The 23424-nt window shown below is 38.2% G+C and overlaps 1 protein-coding gene across 1 annotated transcript in view; it reads right to left on the bottom strand.

The window, feature by feature from the left end:
* The window catches only part of LOC140234202 (probable 3',5'-cyclic phosphodiesterase pde-5), a 116031-nt gene extending 95814 nt beyond the window's left edge, over window positions 1-20217 (bottom strand). Inside the window, exons 1-2 of the mRNA XM_072314269.1 lie at window positions 19752-20217; window positions 3854-3940 (exon numbers count right to left, since the gene is read on the bottom strand). Of these exons, the coding sequence (XP_072170370.1) occupies window positions 3854-3940; window positions 19752-20217 (553 nt within the window). The remainder of the gene's footprint in view (window positions 1-3853; window positions 3941-19751) is intronic.
* Between the last annotated feature and the right edge of the window lie 3207 nt (window positions 20218-23424).

Genomic DNA, 23424 nt, shown 5'->3' with positions numbered 1-23424 from the left:
CCCAAAAATGAAGCTACCACAGCATGTCCAAGGAAAGGCTATCTCATTCGCCATAGTGCTTTGCCCGCCATGTTTTTTTGGCTCTCCTGAGCATTTGACATTTTTTTAGATACGAGGTCTTGTCACCCCAGTATATTATACTTTTATATATTTTTTTTTTATTATGGCCTGAATTTCAAGCAGACTATATATATCTTCTTCTTTTTTTTTACTGCCATGACCTGAATTTCTATTGCACTCGGAGTTAAGCACCATCTTGTACCAAACAAGCTATAGAAAACTCCCACTAACTGTCATGTAACAGGAGATGTGAGAGCCCACAAATTTGTTGCCTCCAAAAAGCATAATTCTCAACCGCCGCCATAAGAGGATCGAGGCGATCATTTTATGCTCTGGCATGTAGATGCCTTCGTTTCCCTACTTGTAAAAGACTCCTGGAGACATATACTCTGTTTACAGCTGATGATTTACTGTGCGGTTCTCTCATCTCCTTTTTTTCTGACCTATCATTTCCCAAAAAGCTCTGATCCATTACATCTTTCCTATTCCCCTTCCCCCCACCAGGGCAATCATGCTAAGTTGTGGTTAAAAGTTCAGTATTTACCTCTCATCTGTATCACCTGATGGATTTATACTGTGCTCTTACACAGCTGCTACTTCCCAATAATTCAAAATCGAAAGGAGACATTTTCACTAACATATAAACAGAAGATCTTCTTCTCTTCCCAAAAGCCTATGAAAATACATTAAAATTGCAGAACTTGCCTACAACAATGGCATATAAAATGTAAAGATATTTTTTGATGACTATTTGTTTGTTTGTTTGTTTGTTTGTTTTTTCTTGCTGTTCATTTGTGGAACATGTTAACCCATTGAGGACAGTTTGGTTTTGCTACAACACACATTTCCCATAGACGCTTGCCTGAGTATACTCAGGCATCCTCAACAGGTTAAAAGTCAGCATCCCTGTATTGAGAAAGCAGTGCAAGAAACACACACACCAACAAAGCTTAATACAACTGATCTTCTTATCAGCATGTAAAAAACAAAGAAACACAACAAATCACCTACAAAAAGTCATCAAAAGGCCCGTGCACATTCAACGAAAATCGAAATTACAATTGCGATCCAAATTTCGATTTTTTTTTTTGACCATTCATACACAAGGAAAAATCACACTTCGCAGCAAGGAAAGAACGATCGGTGGCCAAATTGCGCATGCACGAAACTTGCATGACCGAAGACTGACCCCGCGGTCCCAATAATGTTGACATTCATGCGCTACGAACGATGGGATTAAAAATACCGATTTCCGAATCTCGATCGCGCTCACACACACGACGCTTGGCAAAATAATTGCAATTATTCTGAAAAATCGCACTAATAGTGCGAGTTGGATCGCGATTAGGATCGCGAAAATTAGTGAAATTTTTCTGTCCACACAGGAAAAAATTTCAAAATTTTGATCGCGATAAGAAAATCAATTTTTAAATCTCACTTTTTCCCTTGTGTGTGAACGGGCCTAAAATGAGATTTCACAGAGTACTGTGTGCTTCATACTGAGCCTGTGGTTACCTCTCAATGCGTGTAATTAGGTATCACCAAATTCTCGAGTATTAGAGTGTTCTGTGTTGCATGTCACTTCAATTTGTTTGTTTAATTTTCCTACATGTACTGTGACCGTGCATCACAAAGCAAACAAAAAGTCGCAGCCTTTGATTTTACGTGAGGACTCAAAATAGATAGAATGGGTCAATCGAGTCAATGTTGAGTTTTTTATATTTTCTGAAAGAGCTATACTTCTTCTACATTAGTCTTTAGTTTGGGATCATAATATGAATGGGAAAGTGTGTTTTCAGCAGTTTTTCTACAACCCTTTTTTTTTTGAGGAAGTAGAATGATCAGGTAAATCCTAGAGGCCTTTTTTCATTTCTTGAAATCGTTTGCACACTCTTCACTTTCAAGTGTAATAACTTTTGAATGAATGATGTTACTGCTTTGAAAGTTGCCAATAATCATGGACAAAATGTGTTAATAGAGCATGCTAAATTTCAGCTTAATCTGATAATCCCTTCATTGTTGTTGCTCCAATGGTCTACATCCTGTGTTTTGTCTCTTTCATCACACAGCTAGCGTGGCTAGGTAAAGATTAAACACTTGAATAGACCGTGTACTTCAGAACCTCTTTTCTCCGTTCACACTTTTCCAGAGTGTGTGCTTTCTTTCCAGTATTTAGATAGGTAATAGGGGAATCCATTTCAGTCGGATAATACATCATTTTTTGAAAGCTAAGAGTCTACTCCTTCAGAATCTGCCCTTAACTTGAAATCCACGACTCTTTGTTCATTTTGTGATGCAGGGTCACATATAGACTAGGAAAGCTCTGTACGAAACAATGCGTAATTGGATTGCTATACTGGTCCAGGATTAGCAGCTAGCAAAATACTCTATTTACTTGTGAAAATCCAAGCTGAACTGACTTGCAATCATAAAAGAAAAGAGCAAATCTGGGCAAAAATCAGAAAGACCCGAGTGATTCAGCACATGAGATGATACCGAGCAATGACAACGAAAGAAAGTGAGGGCAAAAAGGCGGGAAAAAAAAACACACAACAGAGCTCACAAGAGCAGGTAAACTAACACAAGGGTCTGTTTTCTTGTTAATACTTTAAAAAAAAGGTATAAAATTGAAAGAGAGTGAAGAAAGAAGAAGAAGAGAAGGGGGAAGATGAAGAGGTAGAAATGGAGAGAGAGAGAGAGAGAGAGAATGGAGGGAGAGAATGAGCTAAATTGGCATACTACAGATGTGGATAGTGTTGCCAATTTTGCGCTCTACTGAACTGACTTGACAACAAAGCACACAGATTTTTTCAGGGAAATCTAAAATTATGTAGAGAAATGTAACTGTGCTGTCATCTGCAAATTTGTAGAAAAATGAAGTTCACTGAAATTGGCCAAGTGTAAAAAATGTGATCACATGGAAGTTTTTACAATATTCTATACCTGGAGCTATTTTTACTGCAGCTATTTTACTCCATTGGCTTGCCACTATCGGATATTCAAGCAGTTTTCAGCAGTTTTTTTTTTTTTTTTTACATTCTATATTCTACATGATGGAGAAAATTGAGATCTTGTAGAAAGAAATGTAGAGTTTGCTGCTTCTTTAATCTATAAATGCAAATATCACATTTTTATCATTATTATCTTATTTGTATTGATATAAATTTGATAAATGCAAACAGAAAAACTGACCAGAAATGAATATTATTTATCAATGGAAAATTGAGCAAAGAATCCCATTTTCTTTGCTTAATTTTCCACTGATATAATTTTGAGTAACATTCTATTACTTTTATTTCCAAAATGTACATATCATGTTAATGAAAAATATATATTACAGTTTACGCCGTCTATGGAAAGATCATGTTTAGATTTTTGTAATACATTTTTAACATTAGAAGTAAACAATTATATGTGCTATTTTGGTCTGTCAAAGGTGGAATTCTTCTGCAAACTGGCAAACACATCACAGAAATAATACAGTCATATCCCATCAACTTTATTCCACAGATCATGCAAAGAAGAATGACATTCTACCAGAGTGAAACAAATGTGTGCTTTTTGCAACCCCAAGTGAATAAATGTACTGTTTCCAATGGCTTAATAACTAAAAGCGAATCAAAGGGAATACACAGGAGAAAAAGAAACTGGACACACATGGAAGAAGATGGTCAAATGGTCAACACACACCACCATCGATAATGACCAAGGTATAAACATGTAAGTCTCTTTCTCTTCTAAACACTTCAGTGACACGAAGTATGCGGAATGAGGGAAGTTTATGGGATCTCACCTGGTATATTTCCGTACTGGTCAGTCACGCAGTGCGAGTGACCGGTCCGATTGTGCTTGGCGTAGCCGTTGCCTTGCGTTGAAAGACCTGAGGTGTGCAAGCAAAGAGATAAAAAATTGACATCAATTTTTTTAAGACCATTTTCTGAGACAAGTGATGCAAATCAAGACCAACCAATGCATATGTGTACATCGACAAGGGAAATACAACTCCAAGACATTTTCCTTGAAATCGCTGGATATATCTCTTGATCCGATAGATGAAATATAGTTGTCCACAGTAATGGCAGAATTACTGATTAAATTTCACTTCACTTCAATATGTCTAATTGAAATAGATTTACACTGTCAGAAAAAAAAAATGTTTACTCTTCAATTAGTCATTTTAAACATGCACTAATTGCAGCATGTTCCAAAATTTATTCATAAACTTCACATACTATGAAAAAAATTGTACAAAAGCAGACTTCATGAATATGTGCTTTATGAACAGTCTTGGAACATCTACTGAAAATACACAGAATTTGTTGCATCTTATTCTTGAAAATATTCTTCAACAACTTCTTTTGCCTTCTTTGCTACATTTAATAGGCTTAAAAACATTTTAGTCATTTAGAATTACTCTCAATCCTACCTACTAAAATGTTGAAAAAAAAGAAAAAGAAATGGCAAAGACAAATAAGAACATGCAGGAAATACAAAACATGAAAAAACAAAGTTGTTTCTGTTATAATGACTTACCATTCTCATAATATACTGCACGGCTTATTAGCAAATAAATGTTCATTTTGGCAGGTGTTTATAAAACTTGCACCTTCTCTAGAGATTTTCTCGAGAAAAAAAAAAGTATTTTACCCTTTGCAAAGTGAGAACGTTGAGTGAAATACATGGAAAACATTTTTCATCGTGTATCATTACATTACTCTGACGTAATGACAATTGATGATGCACATCCTCTGGTCGCAGTTACGTCCAAGGATAAATCCAACTCATTCCCGGTACCCTAGCAACCCAAATAGTTTCTCGCACATTTGCACCTTGACAAAATGAAAACATCATCCTGTGAATATTGCACATTAACTTTATGTTTTTTATGGGAGGAGAGATAGCAAATGAGTGATGTTTTACAATAGCAAAGTCCCATGACACTCTCTAACTTCTACCACATTCTGATGTGGGCACTCTCACTGCTATCTTGAATTAACCCATCGAGGACTGACTAAATTTGCTACAACACGCATTTCCCATAGACACTATCCCGAGTATACGCCAGACTCATCCTCAACGGGTTAAGAGACAAAACATTGCCACAAGAACGAACTTTTACTTGTGATCTGAAAATATGTTTTCATCTTAGCAACACAACACCCTCGTACAAAGAAAAAGACCATGTTTCATACAGCTGTATAATTCCTTATCATTAGGGAGTAAAATTGATGATACATTTGTAACTGTCATAATCCATTTATAATTCAATACATTCTGTATAGTACTCTTGAGAGAATTATTTTTGAAATATCATTCTGTCCATTGGGAAACCTCTGCAGAGGTTAAATTCATGCTTTTGACTGAAATTATGAACTATAAAGCAACAACATACATCTTCTCAAAAGTAATATGCACGTTCAAGAAAAATATAAAGCAACAACATACATCTTCTCAAAAGAAATATCAACGTTCAAGAAAAATATAATTTTATAAAACATGTACACATATTTATGAATACAGATGATACACATCATAGCTTTATTCACAAGGTTGTCATTCGCTCTGTGTAATCCTAAACCTGACCATACTGTATTTTGGAGTACTGTATGTATTCTACATAGCCTACGCAAACCCTCCCCCTCAAAAAAAAAAAAAAAAAAGTGGGGGAGGCATTTGAGTATGAGATAGAGTTGCTCTGTTTTAAAGTGTTACAATGATACCAAAATAGTCTTTAACAAGAGGAAAAACATATATTTCCAATGAAAGAAAACTGACAAATTCTGTATTTCATTTAGTAACGCTTATTTGATCTGATTTTTGTTCCTTTTAATTGGTTCCTCCAGTTACAGTATGGTCTAAAAAAAATCTGTATTTCATACTTCCCCTAATCTGATTTTATCACGGGACCTGCGGCTCTATACGAGCTTGCTTTTACGTAGGCCACTTCATATTTTTTGCATTATGACCTTAGTTTAACTCGCATGTACATAGACCTTGTGTTTATACCAAGACAAACTTTTGAACATTCCAGTGATGTTCCGGTTTAAATTATGTTCTGTATAATTTTCATACTTATATACTTTATTGTGATATATGTGAGAAATGTGAAAATAAATTGAAATGAAATGAAATGAAATGAAAGATTAATTTTTTAACAGTTATCCTTCTTCTGCATTAATCAAAGAGGAAAGGCAAAGTTGTACCATTATGATGAAAGTCATGGGGGGGGGGGGGGAGGGGAAGTATTCACATTGCTTGCCATAACTGATTTTATATTTTGCACACACAAAAAGTACACATGGGCAACAACGCATCCAAGACAGATTCCAATTGATGAACTGTCACTCAAATGACATGAGAGCCCTATCACATGTTACATATTTGCCCTAAAAAATGTAAATATTGCTATTTCCCCTTCATCATCACAACATTGGGTATTCAACTCTTGCTGACTCATACATCTGATTAAACTCTTTGTGTGTTTTGTGCCAAATGGCACAGAAATGCCCATAGCCTATAACACACTGCTCAAAGTCCCAGGTACAGTGACATACAATGTAGGCCTAAATGAAAGGTTTATGGCGATTTGGAAAAGCAATGAATTTCTGCTGCATGAAACAAGCATTCGTCTTGACTAATTATTTCTTAAAGGTCCTGTTTACCTTTGGGAGCAGTGATTTAAAAATGTTCAAAATATCACTTTTGATGCATATGTGTAGGTCTGTTGTATTAGAAAACATCCTACCATATAAAATTTTTGTAATAAAGCCTGTAATATAAGGAGATATCAATATTTTTCTCATTAAACTGTAACTGTATACGTTATAGTCTGGGAACATTTGTATTATAACTACTGTTCCCATTTTGTGTATTTAACAATATGTTACATCGATTATACGAATTCAAATTTTTACAGTGCTTGTTTCTATCCCAACTCACATTTTAGAACTATTTTAAAGCACTAATGCTGGGCTTTTGTTTCTTCTGCAAATGGTAAATTATGCCTTTAACTCTTTATGTGCCATGTTTGCACACCAGACTCAGTTGACGGCATGCCAAATTCACATATCCTGCTCAAACGCACAGAACCCGCCCAAACCAATCAATAAATCGCCAAATGCGGTAGTACAATGAAAGCATTTCTCGCGATTCCATTCCTGCCACATGTAGCTTGCATTTTATGTGATGACTGAATACAACGATGTGTTCCCTACTGGATTGGCAAATAAATTCTAAGTTTTCATTACTGTTTTGTATGTAAAAGTCATGGCTCTATACAATAATGTATCTACTGGTCATTTGAAAGAAAAACAATCATGAATTTGTTATACAATTTACATCAAAGCAAAGCGTGCCATTTTCTTCACAACTTCAATCATTTCATGTCCAGGGTAACAAAAATCTACGAAAGTTACATAAATTTGACAAACAGAATGTTTTCCGAAAGCATGACTACATTGCTGTCTCAGAATAATGTGGTACACAGGCGGCTTACACCATGGCACAAAGAGTTAATTGATGATATCAATAATTTTAAAGCAAAAGGCAAAAAATCTCCGTAGATACAGTCTAGTGCCCCTAGCACCCTTTGGCATGGAGGCATAAATATGATTGACTGCAACAAAATGCAGTCTGTGAATCTTCCCAGTGGTTCAAAATAGTACTAGCTTCAATATCGCGTCGCACCATGCCCTTAATTGGCCCCAAATTACCGTCCCTATCTTAAATCTCAGGTAAACATGATAAATTGGCTCCCAGCTGCCTATTGTTCTGGCAGAATAGAACCCAGCACCATTATTTGATCAACATTTCTCTACCTGACAGTGTAAAGCTTCGAGAATAAATATGTATCCATACATCATAATGACACTGCTTTAATGCAAAATCCAACTCCTACCCCATCCCTGCCAAAGCCTCAAGCTCTATAAATACAGTAGCTACAGTTGTAATTAGCATGCCAGAAGACCCATACTATAAAGACAGGCAAGATCATACCAAGCTGGCATTTTTCTGGTACCTGACATGATGGCTTTAATGTGCCATGTACATGTACGTTTGCACGCCAGACTCAGTTGACAGTATGCCAAGTTCTCTTATTTTGCTCTAACGTGCAAACTCACCCAAAACGATTGATAAATGCTACCAAATGCTACAGTAGTACTACGAAAGCTTCACTTTTGATTCCATTCCTCTCACATAGCTTACATTGTGTTGTGGCCGAATGGCAGACTTTTAGAGTAAATTCTAATTTTCTGTCACAGGTAGTTATCTAGGCAGACGTCATGTCTCAGATACCTGGACAATAATGTGATCTCCTAGCCATTTGATAGAAAAATAATCACAGATTTGTCATAAAAATTTCCATCACATCAAAACTTGGAATTTTCTCTGCAACTTTGCTCATTGCATGTCCTACCGTAAACATAAATATAAAAAATTTCAGCTTTGAAAAATAGAATAATCTCCGAAAATGTCTTCCGTGCGTTGGTATAATAGTGCTCCTATGACAGCTTTGTGTCAATTTGCGAAAACAACATCTCGCGAAAGTGTCTATGATCTCGTCATTTGCAAAAATACAATGTATCTGTGTACATGCAAATATAAATACAGTTGTTGTATGGGTAAATACAATGTGAATGAACTGAAAGAAAGTATAAAAATGGGAGAGAATAAAATTGAAACCATGAATAAACATTTTGAAAAGAAATATAATATGAGGGAAAAAAACAAATCAGAAAAAGGACAGGTCAAATGGATGGATGTTGAGTACTTGTAATGTATAAACAATTCTGAAAGTGGCTAGAGCCATTGCATTTAATTACGATCATACATGACAGTGATACAAACACTGTTCATCATAATGAAGATTGGTATCAGTGAGGCAGTTTGGGATCTGGGCTCTGCGAATACCACACATATCGTCAACAATTTCTCTCTCTTCCCCGGGCGGAATACCCCCCATGGCGAAAATGACCCGAGTTAAAACATGTCAGAGGCTTTGCGAGTCTCATTGATAGTCGTACTCGGCGCTGAAACACTGAATCTTTCTTGAGGGAGTCTGCGTTTTCTGGCCGTTGGCATTTTCATTCATTTCTGAGGTCTTTTTTTTAATCTATTCTTCTTCTTTTTTTTCAATGCAAGACGGCGCCCACTCATATTGTCATTTGCACATTGACTTGCTGCTCTCTGAAATAACACTTCATATCTCCAGGATACGGCTCAGAGTCTGCCCAAGATGATGAGATTGCTTGTGTCAGCGACCTACTTATATGTTGCATCTTCTTCTTCAGTCACATGTGTGATATACAACTGCAAACAGGAGTGAAAAAAAAAAAGATGAACAGTCTGACAAAATATCATCTGCATGCAGGAATCCCTTGATAGCTTTCAAAGTTGTTGCTTTTCCGATGTTTAAGACACCAGGAACCTTGCCCCTACTTGTATAATTTATATTTTTAGCGAGGGGGTAATTGGTGCTCTCCATTACCAAATGATTCATAATCGCCAAATGCCACATAGTATACTGAAAACATCACTCACGATTCCATTCTTGTATACAAAACATGTAGCTTGCATTATGTGGTGATTGAGCATCAAATCGTGTTACCTATTGAATACTTGCAAATAAATTTAAAGTTTCTGTCACTGTTTTGTGTGCAAAATTCATGCCTTGAAAATAATGAAGTTACTAGTAGTTTAAAAGAAAAAGAATAATAGATTAATAAACTTGTTTGAATGTAAAAAAAAGCTGTCTGAAATTTGGTTTATCGTAATGTTTTATTATAGAATTTACTTCAGAGCAAAGCTTATTATTTTCTTTACAACTTTGCCTACTGCATGTCAAGGGTAATAAAAATATTTAAAAAAAAAGTATGTAGACTTGAAGAACAGACTGTTTTCCCAAAGCATGCCTACGTTGCTGTCTCAGAATAATACAGTACTCAGAAGATATACACCATGGTGCAAAGAAAGGAAACACATGCCCAGAAAACCAGCAAACACTGCCAATTTCTTGTTGTCAGTCCAAGATGACAAACAATAGTCGGCTTACACTGTCAACATAGTATGTTTAGCAGCACAAGAGCTTCTCATTAGTTTCAAGCTTTTAATATTGAACTAGCCCAGATACAAGCACATGCAAATATTTTTGGGCAGTATTATTACAGATTTATTCTCAGAAGCAAGCACATGTAAATACTTTTGGGGCGGTCTTATTACAGATTTATTCTCTCATCCATACAATTTGAAACACGTTTAAGCTCACTAAATTTAGCTCGGCAAGAAAGTAATTGTGCAATTAAAGTTTCAAAGTTTACAATAGCATCAACCCACCACACTGAGCTGTTCGAATGAATGAATAACCCTAATGAGTGCATAAAGTCCCTTCCTATTGTGTGGTGATGCTAGGTGCTCTATTTACGTGACTTGGCAGCACAATTTCTCATCACTGATTAAATTTTACAACCCCTCTCCCCTGTTTTCCATATTTTTTCTCTCTCTCTCTTCTTTTGGCGACCAAAATCGTGCCTGTCTTTTGTTTACAAATACGTTTCGTGGCAATGAAAATACACATCAGGATAATTGGTTGTTGCTATTTTATGTCGTTATCATCCAAATATAACGCATAATTATATAAGTCTCTTACACAATACAACCTTCATCTCCAGGATTGCCATTTTAAAAGTGTACTATCAACATCACAGACTTTTGGTGTGGTTTGTATTTTGTTTGTTTGTTTTGTGTAGATATTTGCTTGCTAATTTGCTTTTTTGTTTGTTTGTTTGTTTGTCTGTCTGTATTGCATTACGTACCAAGAAATGTTAATTTTCTTCACCACTGAACTGGTATCTACTGACGTATTTGAAGTGCAGGATTTACACCTAGCAGGTAAACAATAATATTCAATTACACTCTGTATCATCATACTTGTGAAGGCAAAAGTTCCTCCGATGTGTGTGTGTGTCTCTCTCTCTCTCTCTCCCCTTTCTGAACATTGGACTCAAAACAATCAGGTGCAGTTTAAAGAAAACAAAAACTTGTATATAATGGAAGACACAATAAACTTAGAACTGGGTCAAAACTTTGAAGATTTTCCTCATCACCTGAGACGCGCTGCCTTGACGCTTGATAAACAGCAGCAGCGGCTTCAGGGACAGCGCGTCTCAGGTGATATGTGTCTTTTGCCTGAGACGCGCTGTCTTTGAAGATGTTGTTGTTGTTTATCAAGCGTTTTGATTGTGAGATCATGTTGTTGCCAAATTTTTACCTCCACGAAATAATCCTTATTACTCTAAAATCTCGTTCTTCAAAATAATCCCCTTAATCGAAAAAAAGCTACGACTATAATTTTTAAATCTTTTTAAGATAATAAAGATACCTAATGAATGATGTTCCTAGTTGTACTGAGTTTGTACTTAGCTCTCTTTTGCAGCGTCATGTAGGGTAGCCATAATGTGTCCATTTTTATCGCGCGCCTTCGTATCTTGTTATCTACTATCTTTGGTAGAAGTACAGATTTGCGGACGCGCGCGCTCTGCAGTACTCGCGCGCTATCGGTAAAGGTACGGTAACAACGGTACGGTATGGTAAAAGTTGTGCCAACGGTTAGCCCTCTCTTTACGTGAGTATTTTCCCAGTAGTCATGTCAGCTTTGCAACCGTTTTCAAATGGTAATGCTTGAATGAAAGCAGATCGGTAAGACAATATCTTACCAGTAAGGAACGGTTTTCCCGGTAGAGCATTAAGTTACTTCATAGCGGTAGTGTAGCATACTGTACACATGAATGTATGCCATTTATACATGCATAAAATTTGCTATATATGAATGACTGCAGATCTGACACCGTAACAGAACGCCTGATCACATTTATATAATCGTATATAATAATATATATATTCACATATATATTCATATATTCATATATTCATATATTCATATATTTATATATTCATATATTCATAGTATGGACCTTTTGATCATTTGTGATTATTTGTAATTATTTGTAATTATACAGTTACAGACAAGCTTGATTTCACATAGACCATGTACAAAGTACAGCCGGGCCAAAGGCGGGGCCTAAGGCCGGACCCAAGGCCACGGGCCTTAGCCCAGAACCAGGGGCCCAGAGCCCAAGTGGGCCCAGGTCCGGGGGCCCGGTGGCCCAGGGGCCCGGTGGACCAGGGGCCCAGGGGCTCACGGGGCCCAAGGCCGGGCCGAGGCCAGGAGCCTAAGTGCTGGCCCAAGGCAGGGGGCCCAGCCAGGGGCCACCAGACTGAGACCACTAAGAGTACCAGTCATGACTTGCTGTGATAATGATGTGACAGGCTTGTGCATACACATACTATGTAAATACACTGTACAGGGCTGTGCATATTATGTAAATACACTGTACACTAACTATACTCAGCCCAGTCGCTGTATAAATCGTGACAGGGCTGTATCTGAGCAGCCCACAACACAGAGCAAACACAAAGCAAATTCTACGATTGCATTTAGTTTTGATACTTGACATCATTTTTTGTCACCTCAAACGCATCAAAGACAATCTTTATTAATGAGACTTCATACCGTACCTGTTTTCCTGGGGTTATTTGTGGGAATTCTGCGATCTGGGTACTATTCGCAAACAACATGTGAAAAAAATCAACTCCTGATCATGTAACGTGCATGAGTACATTTCTGTGTTCACTGCTGTATTCCATGAACATGAATTCAACAACTACTGTTATATCCTGTAATATGAGCTGCCAGGACAAAACTCACATGGACCCCGTTTACAGTGCGAGGCTCGGCCGCGGCCGAGCCGCAGCCGAGCCCAGCCCCGCTTCAGTGTAAACGCGCAAAAGGCCAAATGCAAGGCCAAAATTGGCCTCGCATTTGGCCTCGCTCTGGAGGTGGTCTCGGCCGCGGCCGAGCCGCGGCCGAGCCCGGCCTCTTCTTGGTGTAAACGCAAACTGGGCCAAATGCGCGGCCAATTTTAGTCTGGCTTCCAGACCCTCTGCCCGTACTATTTCGCTATTCACGATATTAACACCCTCAACGTGGAAAACTAGTATAGTTTAAGGTGGTTTTGTCCTGCAAAGGATTTTTCCTTCGGCAAAGGCCTTTGCCCGAACGGCGACTTCGTCGCCACGGAATCCAGTTGGCAAAGGGTCTGAAAACCAGGCTATACCAAATTGCGTTTGTTTACAAGCAGAGCGCCACTACGACAAAATATTGAAAGGTTTGAATTAAAAGCGCGCCCGAGCCAAGCAGTGTAAACGGACAAAATTGCGAGGCTCGGCCGCGCACTGTAAATGGGGTCATACGCTCTGATTCTGTATAGTAATCACTTTCACAGCAATGTATTGATACATTGCTTTGAAAGTGATTATTTCATTTTTTATATACATTTTGTCTCTAAATAATTGTATTTTTTAAGGAAAAAAGCTTAAAAAATGGAATTTATGTAAATTTATGCAAATTAAGCAAAAGGCATTATTGTTTTTATTTCTAAATGTGTCCAATAATCTCATTACCCTTGAAAATATCAGGTTCAGCACTTAAATCACTTCAAATGGGTGCGCTAGCAGTTTCAAGACCTTTCTTTGGAGTATAATGCCTCTGTAAAACATGAAGCTATTGACCCCCTATTCATCGGATGTGCTGAAAATGTATTTTAGGACATTTCTGGAAGATTTCGCTGTAATTCTTTCCTTATTATCATTTAATTGTGATTATTTCATTTTTTATATACATTTTGTCTCTAAATAATTGTATTCTTTAAGGAAAAAAGCTTAAAAATGGAATTTATGTAAATTTATGCAAATTAAGCAAAAGGCATTAATTGTTCTTATTTCTAAATGTGTCCAATAATCTCATTACCCTTGAAAATATCAGGTTCAGCACTTAAATCACTTCAAATGGAGAGTTTTATCCAATTTTTTGACAAAAGTCTAGAAGTTGGCGGCCATCTTGGATTTTGGCGGCCATTTTGAGTATTTCTTACTTGTGTGCTTGACACTCAAACCAAAATTGATCTATAGACAATTACCTTTACAATAGTACCAAAAATTAAACATTTACATCAACTTGAACTGAAAATCAAAAATAACACATGCAAGGCCCCCACTATCACCATTGTACATTTTACATTCAAAATTACCTACTTAGGAAACCATAGAAGGATGACATGCACTTTACAGCACATAGATATTACTAGAATACATGTACATGTATCACTGAACCTGAGGGAGTTTAGCTTCATGTGCAATATTTTTGTACACTTGTAATTGCAAAAAAAAAGAGAGAAAATGTTGTTACCATGACAATGCATTGTTCAGCTGTGAAGACCCCATGCACTGTGTGTGGGTGGGGGTATGATTATCAGATTTTATTCCCTTGTTCATGTACTATGCTACGAATATCAAAAAAGCCCATTTAAGGATGTAATATGTAACCCTGCATCACAAAACCAACAAAAAGTTGCTAGACGTGGATCTTTAGTGAAGGGCAGATTCTGAAAGAGCAGACTTTAAAGGTAGGGGATACCTTTTGCAGACCTCCCAAAATGCAGCAAAACATTAAATATGAACCTCAGGGGACTTGTTTAGGCCACTGCTGAGAAATTTGGAAGTCAACAGTTATCTACAATTTGAATAATGCACAAAACTCAACTACTCAGTAGTTCTGTGCGTCAGCCACACTTAAGCCTTTTTGTTGCAGTCTTCTGTATTTTTTATCTATAAACACAAATCTAAAAGTATAAGAGCTGATGTAATAACATATAGAGTGTGTGGCAAGAATGTATATAGAAATGTTTGTAAGTTTTGATGAACTTTCTTCACAAAATATACATGATGGACACACATGCAGTGCATGGGTCTGCAAAGGTAGCCTAGTAATGTACTGGAATCTACGGTGAGCCCCGAAAAAAATTCAATTCAAAATCTAACGGTCAATAAAAATGTACTAAATGTTACCTTCCACTTTCAATACTTTATGGGAGTTTCTAAAATGATACTCTCTTCAACATACCACTGTATTTATACAACTCTTCATTTGAGGCATGCAAATGGGATTCCCTACCTTTAAGCTTTAAGCTGCATAATGTATAATTCCATTCAAACGGACTCCCATTAAAGCCATGTAAATCTTGGAAAGTAAGCACACACTCTGAAAAAGTGCGTACTGAGAAACGAGGCTCCGAAGTGTCGTACCAAGCCATGCTAGCTATGCAATGAACGGGACAAAAAAAAAAGGATATAAAACACATTAAATCCATTACCAATACCAATTTCAAAGCAGTAGCATAATCCATTAAAAAAATGTGAGTTGCAAGTGAAGTGTATAAAAAAAAAAGAAATGAAAAGGGGCCTCTAAGACATATCTAATCACACAATTCCACAAAACATGTTCTGGAAAAACTGCTAAAAACACAAATTCCCATTTGTTTTATGATCCCAAACTTTAGAATATTGTAGAACAACTGCTCTTTCAGGAAACTAAGAAAAGCTCAAGACTGACTAGTTTGACGCTTTTCATCAATTTTGAGTAGTCATGTAAAACCAGGGCGTGCAACTTTTTGTTAGTTTTGTGATGTGTGGTCACATATAGAGCAAAACATAAAATTTTAATACCTCTTTTCCATCTGACATTGGTTATTGCTTGTTGACAACAGTTATTGAGAAATCATTAGTTTCGATCTTGTTGATAAGATTCCAAACCTGTTTTTTACATTAAATTTTCCCTTTAACATTAGAGGGGAAAAGAAGGAAAAACATCTGATTGATTGATTGATTGATTGATTGATTGATTGATTGATCGATTGATTGATCGATTGACCGATCGATCGACAGACCAATTGATTTTATTTTTCACTTAAATGAGAGCGGCTGGATAGCCCAAAATTGCATAACTGTAAGTTTTGGCTGAAATTCTGAAGAATATTCACAACTTTGTGTATACAGTGTCAGTTCTACACTAAACTGTTTTCTCTTTTCATCATCGCCATGGAGGCGGATGTCGTATAACCTGTGCCGCGGAAAACGGCAGACGAGGCGTTGAGACCGTCGGTCGATAACAGCCTGGCAAACACGATCGCGGCACTGAGGATGAGGGGAGTCAACAAACATCGTGGGGGGGGGGGGGGATAGCTCCACCTCTTCCACCACATTGGGGTACATTCTCCCCCCATGGATGGGTATGGAATGATGATGTATCATTCAGAGAGGCTTCGTCGCCATGGTAATCACTCATCAGGAGTAAAAATGCAGCATCCCGAGGGTAAACTGAATCCATCACATTGTCAAGTTCTTTCCCGTTTATGATGCAGGATGATTTCTGCTCGAGTCATTGATATATCGATTCAGTCAGCAAATCAATCATGTATCTCTTCATCTTCTTCTTCACCAATACATATACATTAATGCTCACTAAGTAATTTACCTTCAGTTTATACTCAATGGGGTTTTGGTCATAAAAAGTAACGTAATTTATGTTTGCATATTAAGAGAATTGCAACATTGCCATACAATGTATCGACATCCCTGCATGCTAGAATGAAACACTTTTCTTTCTAGACCATTGTATTGTAACAATACACTTCTGCTTCACTTCATAACACTTCAGTTGACTCCAGAAAAGTCAACACAGGCCTGGATTTCTTTAATCACATCAAAGTTTTTAGGAAAATATTTCATGTTAGGGCTACAGTTTCCATTTGTAAATTAGATTTGTCTTGGCAGTCCATGTGACTAATGGAAAACTAACAGCACTGTCTTTATTTCTTTTTCTGTTTTTACATTAAGCACTGCACTAGATAAAAAACAAAACTTTGCTTTGATAATGATAAGAAGTGAGACTTTTACAGGGAGGAAAAAAAAAATCTTCAAACTTAATTAGTAAAAACATGACATTTTGAGCATGCCGCAAAATAATTGCAAAATCTTGCCACCGCTTCTACTTGTAGCAACTTGTTGTGAGTGATGACATTTTCACTGAAAACATGGAGAGAAACGTTACACTTTGAATTCTGGAGTTGGTGCTGCTTTCTTTACATGTTCTCCATGTTCATGAAACATAAACAGTATGCTGGGAATGGATAAACAGTTCAGCTTCATCACTATCCACAAGGCCTCATACGAGGAAACACAAAATGAGGAAACACCAGCACTGGAGAATGATAAACTCCCATGAGAGCTAGAATTGCATCTCTCCCTCCCTCCCTCTCGCTCTCTCCTCCTGAAAGCCGATTGGAATCTTAACCTTTTATGGCAAAAAAGGGGGTAAGAAAGGATGCTGTGCCGAGGCTGTTCAGAGGGCTTAAATCATCTGAGGGGTCTTTCATTAAAAGCTTGCGGCGTAATTAGAGGGGATGAGTTACACTACAGGGACCGACGCTCCGCAATCCCTGGTGGCAAGGAAAATGGGGGTGGGGGGGGGGGGTAAGCAAACTTTCATCTTTTTGCTCTTTTCACAGTTGCCATCTCAAGATGATACCCAGCATAACCCTGACGACAGAGCATCAAGGAGAAGTGTCCTCTGGAGCGGAAAATGCCGGCGATTCTCGAGCGCCGATACAACGGAGCCGAGTTTGGAAGTTACAATAACGCCTGCCCCAATTTGTTCAATGTACCATACTCACAGGTATCCCTACCTCCTTAGCTTGAAGTGACGATTGCACGCTTGAGATGATCGATAGAAAGAGGTGATTCTCATCTATGCCAATGTGATCAGATTATCACAAACTGATGGGTCTTATCTACATCGGGGAACAATTTGCAAGTATCATCGGGGGCAGCTAAACTAAGTCCAACTTTTTGAAGTAAACATCTTCAGAGTGCAACATCTTCCCATGTTACAAAATTTTCTCAATAGTACATCCATGGAGTATTAAGTACACTAATAGAAAGTTACTGCAGGACACTGTACTCTATTGGTTTCCATGGGGGGGGGGGGGGGGAGAGGAGGAGGGTACCTCTTAATAACTTTTCAGCATACAAAAGAAACATTTCATCTGGAGAACACATTCTTTCAAATGCATACACAAGATGTCTCAAACATCTAAAAAAATGCACATTCCTAACATTTTTTCTCCAATTCTGACAAATGTTTTCCTTGTAATTCATTTGTAATCTAATTCCTACCATAATCTATTCCAACCCTGTAGAGGATCAAGGGTTATCCCATAATAAACTGAAAACCCACCTATGCATGCAAGACAATGTTTTCAACAAAATCTTTGTAACAATCTAACACAATTGTAATTATTACATTAATGTGATCTTCCAATCAGGAACAAGCACAAGCTGCCATACTATACAGGAAAAATGCTTAGAGTGCAGCGTTGCTTGGGTCGGCAAAGGACACAAACAAACCAGCTGCACTGACACAATCCCAAAATTAATGGTCTTTGAAAACCTTTTGCAATACAATGCTAAAATATTAATTCCTGTGTGTGAACACATAAGAAATATCACTTCTGTGATATGCATTGCTTTGTAAAAATCAGTCCTGCTTCATTTTGTTTTTTTAACTCTCGTGAATATTTGTACTGCACAGTGTGTGTATGAAATGCAAAGAAACAGACAAAGAAACCATCAATATACATCTTTAAAGGTAGGGGATACCTTTTACAGACCTCCCAAAATGCAGCAAAACATTAAATATGAACCTCAGGGGAATTGTTTAAAGGCCACTGCTGAGAAATTTGGAAGTCAACAGTTATCTACAATTTGAATAATGCACAAAACTCAACTACTCAGTAGTTCTGTGTGTCAGCCACACTTAAGCCTTTTTGTTGCAGTCTTCTGTATTTTTTATCTATAAACACAAATCTAAAAGTATAAGAGCTGATGTAATAACATATAGAGTGTGTGGCAAGAATGTATATGGAAATGTTTGAAAGTTTTGATGAACTTTCTTCACAAAATATACATGATGGACACACATGCAGTGCATGGGTCTGCAAAGGTAGCCTAGTAATGTACTGGAATTCACTGTGAGCCCCGAAAAAAATTCAATTCAAAATCTAACGGTCAATAAAAATGTACTAAATGTTACCTTCCACTTTCAATACTTTATGGGAGTTTCTTAAATGATACTCTCTTCAACATACCACTGTATTTATACAACTCTTCATTTAAGGCATGCAAATGGGATTCCCTACCTTTAAGCCCACAATGCAATTTCCCTCAGAAGGTCCGTAGACTTGGATGACCGGGTCATTTGCATTCTGGAGATTCAAAGGGCTTTAAATTGACAGAGCGATCTTTTTTTTTTATTTCAGCTTATTTTTTCTTGGACACTTACAATAATTTGACCTGTGCAGTGTTTGTGAACATGCAGTGCCAAATAAAATCATTTTTTTTTTAAATCGATAACTACTGTGTGTGAATCTGGCTACTGTGTCATATTAACTACCGGTACTGTAAAAGTGGAAATTTTCGCCCATTTTGCGCAACCAGAAACAAGCGCGAAAATAAAAGCATGCGAATATTTTTGTATGATGTATGTTCCAGTGGTTGATGTCTTGATTCCACGGAATTACAAACATGCGAAACTCTTTTCGTCTGGCCAAGCGCGAAAATTTAGTCGCGTGAAAATATCCACTTTTACAGTAATGTGTCAATCAACGACTTGCAGAAAACCTTGGAGGATAGAATGTAGACAGTGTGGAAAGAAGTGATTAGGTTGTAGGATGTGCACATACCTTTGACGATCATGTCGTAGCTGATGTTCACCCTGACTCCAGACTGACTAGAGGTGCTGCTGCCCCCGCGGCTCCGGGCGCTGGACGTCTGGCTGCCATGGTAGGTGGATGAACCTCCGATGCTGCTCTTACCGACCCCATGGGGGCTTGTCGGCTGGGGGCGTCGGCCATTGCTCGGCGCCGGTAGAGGAGGCAGGCGGCGGGTGCCGACCTGCCGCGAGGCGTTGGACATTTTCTGACGGGGCGGCTGGTGGCCCTGGAGGGCGTGGTAGCGGGTGTGGTATCGTTGCAGGTGGTGGTGGCGCAAAGCAGGGGAGGGGTAGAGGTCAAGTTGGCCACTCCCACCCAGGGAAGCGTAGTAGGCGTTGTGCGCAGGGTGCCGTGCCGCGTGACCCACCAGAGGGTGGGGGCGTTTCAGTTTGCCGTTGGAGGGGATCGAACGTGCGTTTCGCCCCGTCAGAGACATTCATCTCAACTTGTCCCCAAACAGGCGGGGCAAATCAGTGCTAGGATGCAGAAAGAAGGTGAGCACAAACCTCTTACTAGTCACAGTTTGCCACTACTCGAATGAAAACAGCTACCATCATGATTCCTGATTTGCACGGTAATCTCGGAATGCATCAGCATTCTTATTAGTGCTTATCGCTATCATCACTAGTTGTAGCAATCCGTCTGAAAAGCGTTTCTCTGTTCTCACTCTAACTTTTCTCATGCAACTTTTCTTTTACCTCTTCTTTGAGGATAATGTGCTGAAGATAGCTCAGAGGCATGACAAATCCAACTCTGAGCGAGTTAATGCTGAGATGGAAATATATCCCACCAATCAAAAAAAGGTATAAAACAGACACATGGATTATATCACATCACGAAAAGAATGTTCATTGCATTTCATCACAGTCATATCACCCATTTGTCGTTTTCTCATTCCAGCACATCATCTCTTTGTTTCAAAGAAAACCCAGGCGAAATGGTTTTCACGTTTCGTTAAGCCCAACTTTGCTCATCCTCCGGGGACACGGCGAGGCAACCAACAGATAAATGATGCAAGTCTTGGTCTCGACCGTCAGACGATGAAGATGAAGCCGTGACTGGAGCTAAAGATCACCAATTACATTCTGATCTCCTCTTGCAATGGAGAAATCCCAAGTCAATTCGTCCATTTTATACCAGGTCAATCAAGACATGCATGAGGGCTACGTCTGCATTGCTTCTGCCCCCGAGGTTTACGCTGATTAGGGTCCAAACAATGCGCACACTTGGCTCGCTCGCGATGAGAAAAAAAGAGCTCTTCCCTCTTGACGCCTGCAAAATTCTGGTGTGAGGTTGGTCACGTATCCTCTCCAGGTTTGAGGAGGAATGAGGGGTGCATTTGGCTGGAATTAATAACATTTGTTGGCTGCACAGAGAGAAGACTACCCTCCTTTTTTGGTGGGGGGGGGGGGGGTCCAGTCACTCAGCAGCGTTTAAAATCAATCCACCGATAACGACTCTGTAGAAGAAGAAAGAGAGAAACAAGGAAAATATTAAGGGCATTCCTTTGATGTGCATTCAAAGGTAAAAGAGAGGCATAGCTGCCTTGCTTATCATGTCTGCAATTAGATACCTCTTGGAACACATCCAAGAATGCATCGTACGAACAATCTACAATGTAGGTGAGATTACCTCAGTTCACAGGGAGAAGTATTTTGTAATGAAAATTCATGATCGAGTGCTCCTACTCTGCTACATATATGCATTCTTCTTCTTTTTTTTTGTCCATTTCTTCCCCTTTTTTAACCAATCAGATCCAAGAGACCAGAACTATGTGATTTTACTCTGTGTCTTTTCATTACCATGGTTACAATACATCATTATTGTTTTGAAAAAGTAGAGTTTAAAAATATATTTTGGCCCTTTGCTCCTCATGAATAATTGTTTGTTTCAACAGCAGTCTTTAAAGCTTCTAAACTGCTAGATTTATAATTGTCTTTTGAATTGGCCACACATTTTACATCAAACCTATACTCCTGTAAATAGGCGTTTTGTAAATTTGTTCTGGTTTTCATGAAGTCTAAATGAATTTGCTTAGTTTTATCTAATGTTTCTGAACTACAAGATGTGCTTATGTTAAAGCATTGCCAATTCAGCGCGATGAATAGATGATTATTAATGCAGCAAGACTGACCTAAATACTTGATCATTAATAAAGGAGGGGGGGGGGCAAGGTTTGGATGCATACATGTCTGAGAAGCTGCAATGTTTCCTACTATGTACAAAGGAATTATGGCCATTCTCCATGGCAGCTGTGGTGGATTTTTCAAAGCAAGTTAGCTGCATACCTGGCCTAGAGCTGTTTTCTGTCAACCTTTTACAGTACAAAATACATCAAGGATAAAAACTAGCTAACCCATTGGCCTGAATTCACGAAGGTGGTACAAATGAAACCATGGTTTAAACCATGGACAAAAACCATGGAGCGCCAAGTGTCGCACTGAATATTTCATCACAAAATTGGTCATTTCGTCGACAAAATGACCGTTTCATTAACGAAATTATCATTTCGTGGACGAAATGTTCATTTAGTTACAAACTGTCGTCATTTTGTTACAAAATAATCATTTCATCAACGAAATAACTGATTTTGTAATGAAATATTCCATGCGACACTTGGCACTCCATGGTTTTTGTCCATGGTTTAAACCATGGTTTCATTTGTACCACCTTCGTGAATTCGGGCCATAGTGTTTTATGCACTGTCCAAAGTTCCTCCCACAGAGAGGGTTAAACTTTTTTATAGCATGCTGCAGTCTCCTGCACTGTTAGCTTCTACTCACTACAAGAAGCTATGAATTATTTCACTCTACCTTCCATGGATATAGAAATTAACATGGATTGTATATTTTGGGGATTAATTCACAGAGTACACTTGAAACAGAGACTACAATACATACACATATCATTCATGTAAGGTACGCTAAGGGCGGTTCAGTGAGTTTAACCCGTTGAAGACTAGTCCCGATTATACTCGGGCAGGTGTCTATTGGAAATGTGTGTTGCAGCTGAATAAGCCCGTCCTAAATGGGTTAAGGTGGGGAGCATCAACAACCTGTTATGGTGCAAAAGGGATATAAGGAACAATAGCTTATATGAAGTACATAGTGTATATTACTTGTTGCTCTTTATTTTACCCCTTGTCTATCCCTTATTAGTAGTCCGGATGGATCCTAACCATGAACACTATTTTTGATCAGTCTGCCTGTTGCGCTCTTCAAGCACCTATCACTCCACTCGATTATCAAAATTCTCGCGCGTGACAGCTGTTGGTTACCATGGTCACACGGCCTGCATGGTTTTAGGACCCAAGCTGGAATGTGACTCCTGAGCTCTATTGCCTTTGTACGTATTGTTTACATTCACGACAAATTTCATTATTATCCCACCTTCTACTTATGTATTTATGCCATATTGTTATGCAATTATTTCTACCTTCACACCCATTGAATCTCTACAACCTCATTTGTTGTTCTCCCAATGTCCTTACTTATAGTAGGTTATAATATTGTTGCAACGTTTGACCTTTCTGTATTCTATTTAGTAACACTTATTTGATCGGATTTTTTGTTTGTTTGTTTAAATTGGTTCCCTTAGTATTTTAAACTTCCCCTAATCTGATTTATCATGGGACCTGCGGCTG

Source organism: Diadema setosum, chromosome 10 (genome assembly GCF_964275005.1).
Source record: "Diadema setosum chromosome 10, eeDiaSeto1, whole genome shotgun sequence".
Taxonomy (NCBI): Eukaryota; Metazoa; Echinodermata; class Echinoidea; order Diadematoida; family Diadematidae; genus Diadema; species Diadema setosum.
Note: the sequence above shows the minus strand (reverse complement) of the source record. Positions and strands in the feature narration are given on the sequence as shown.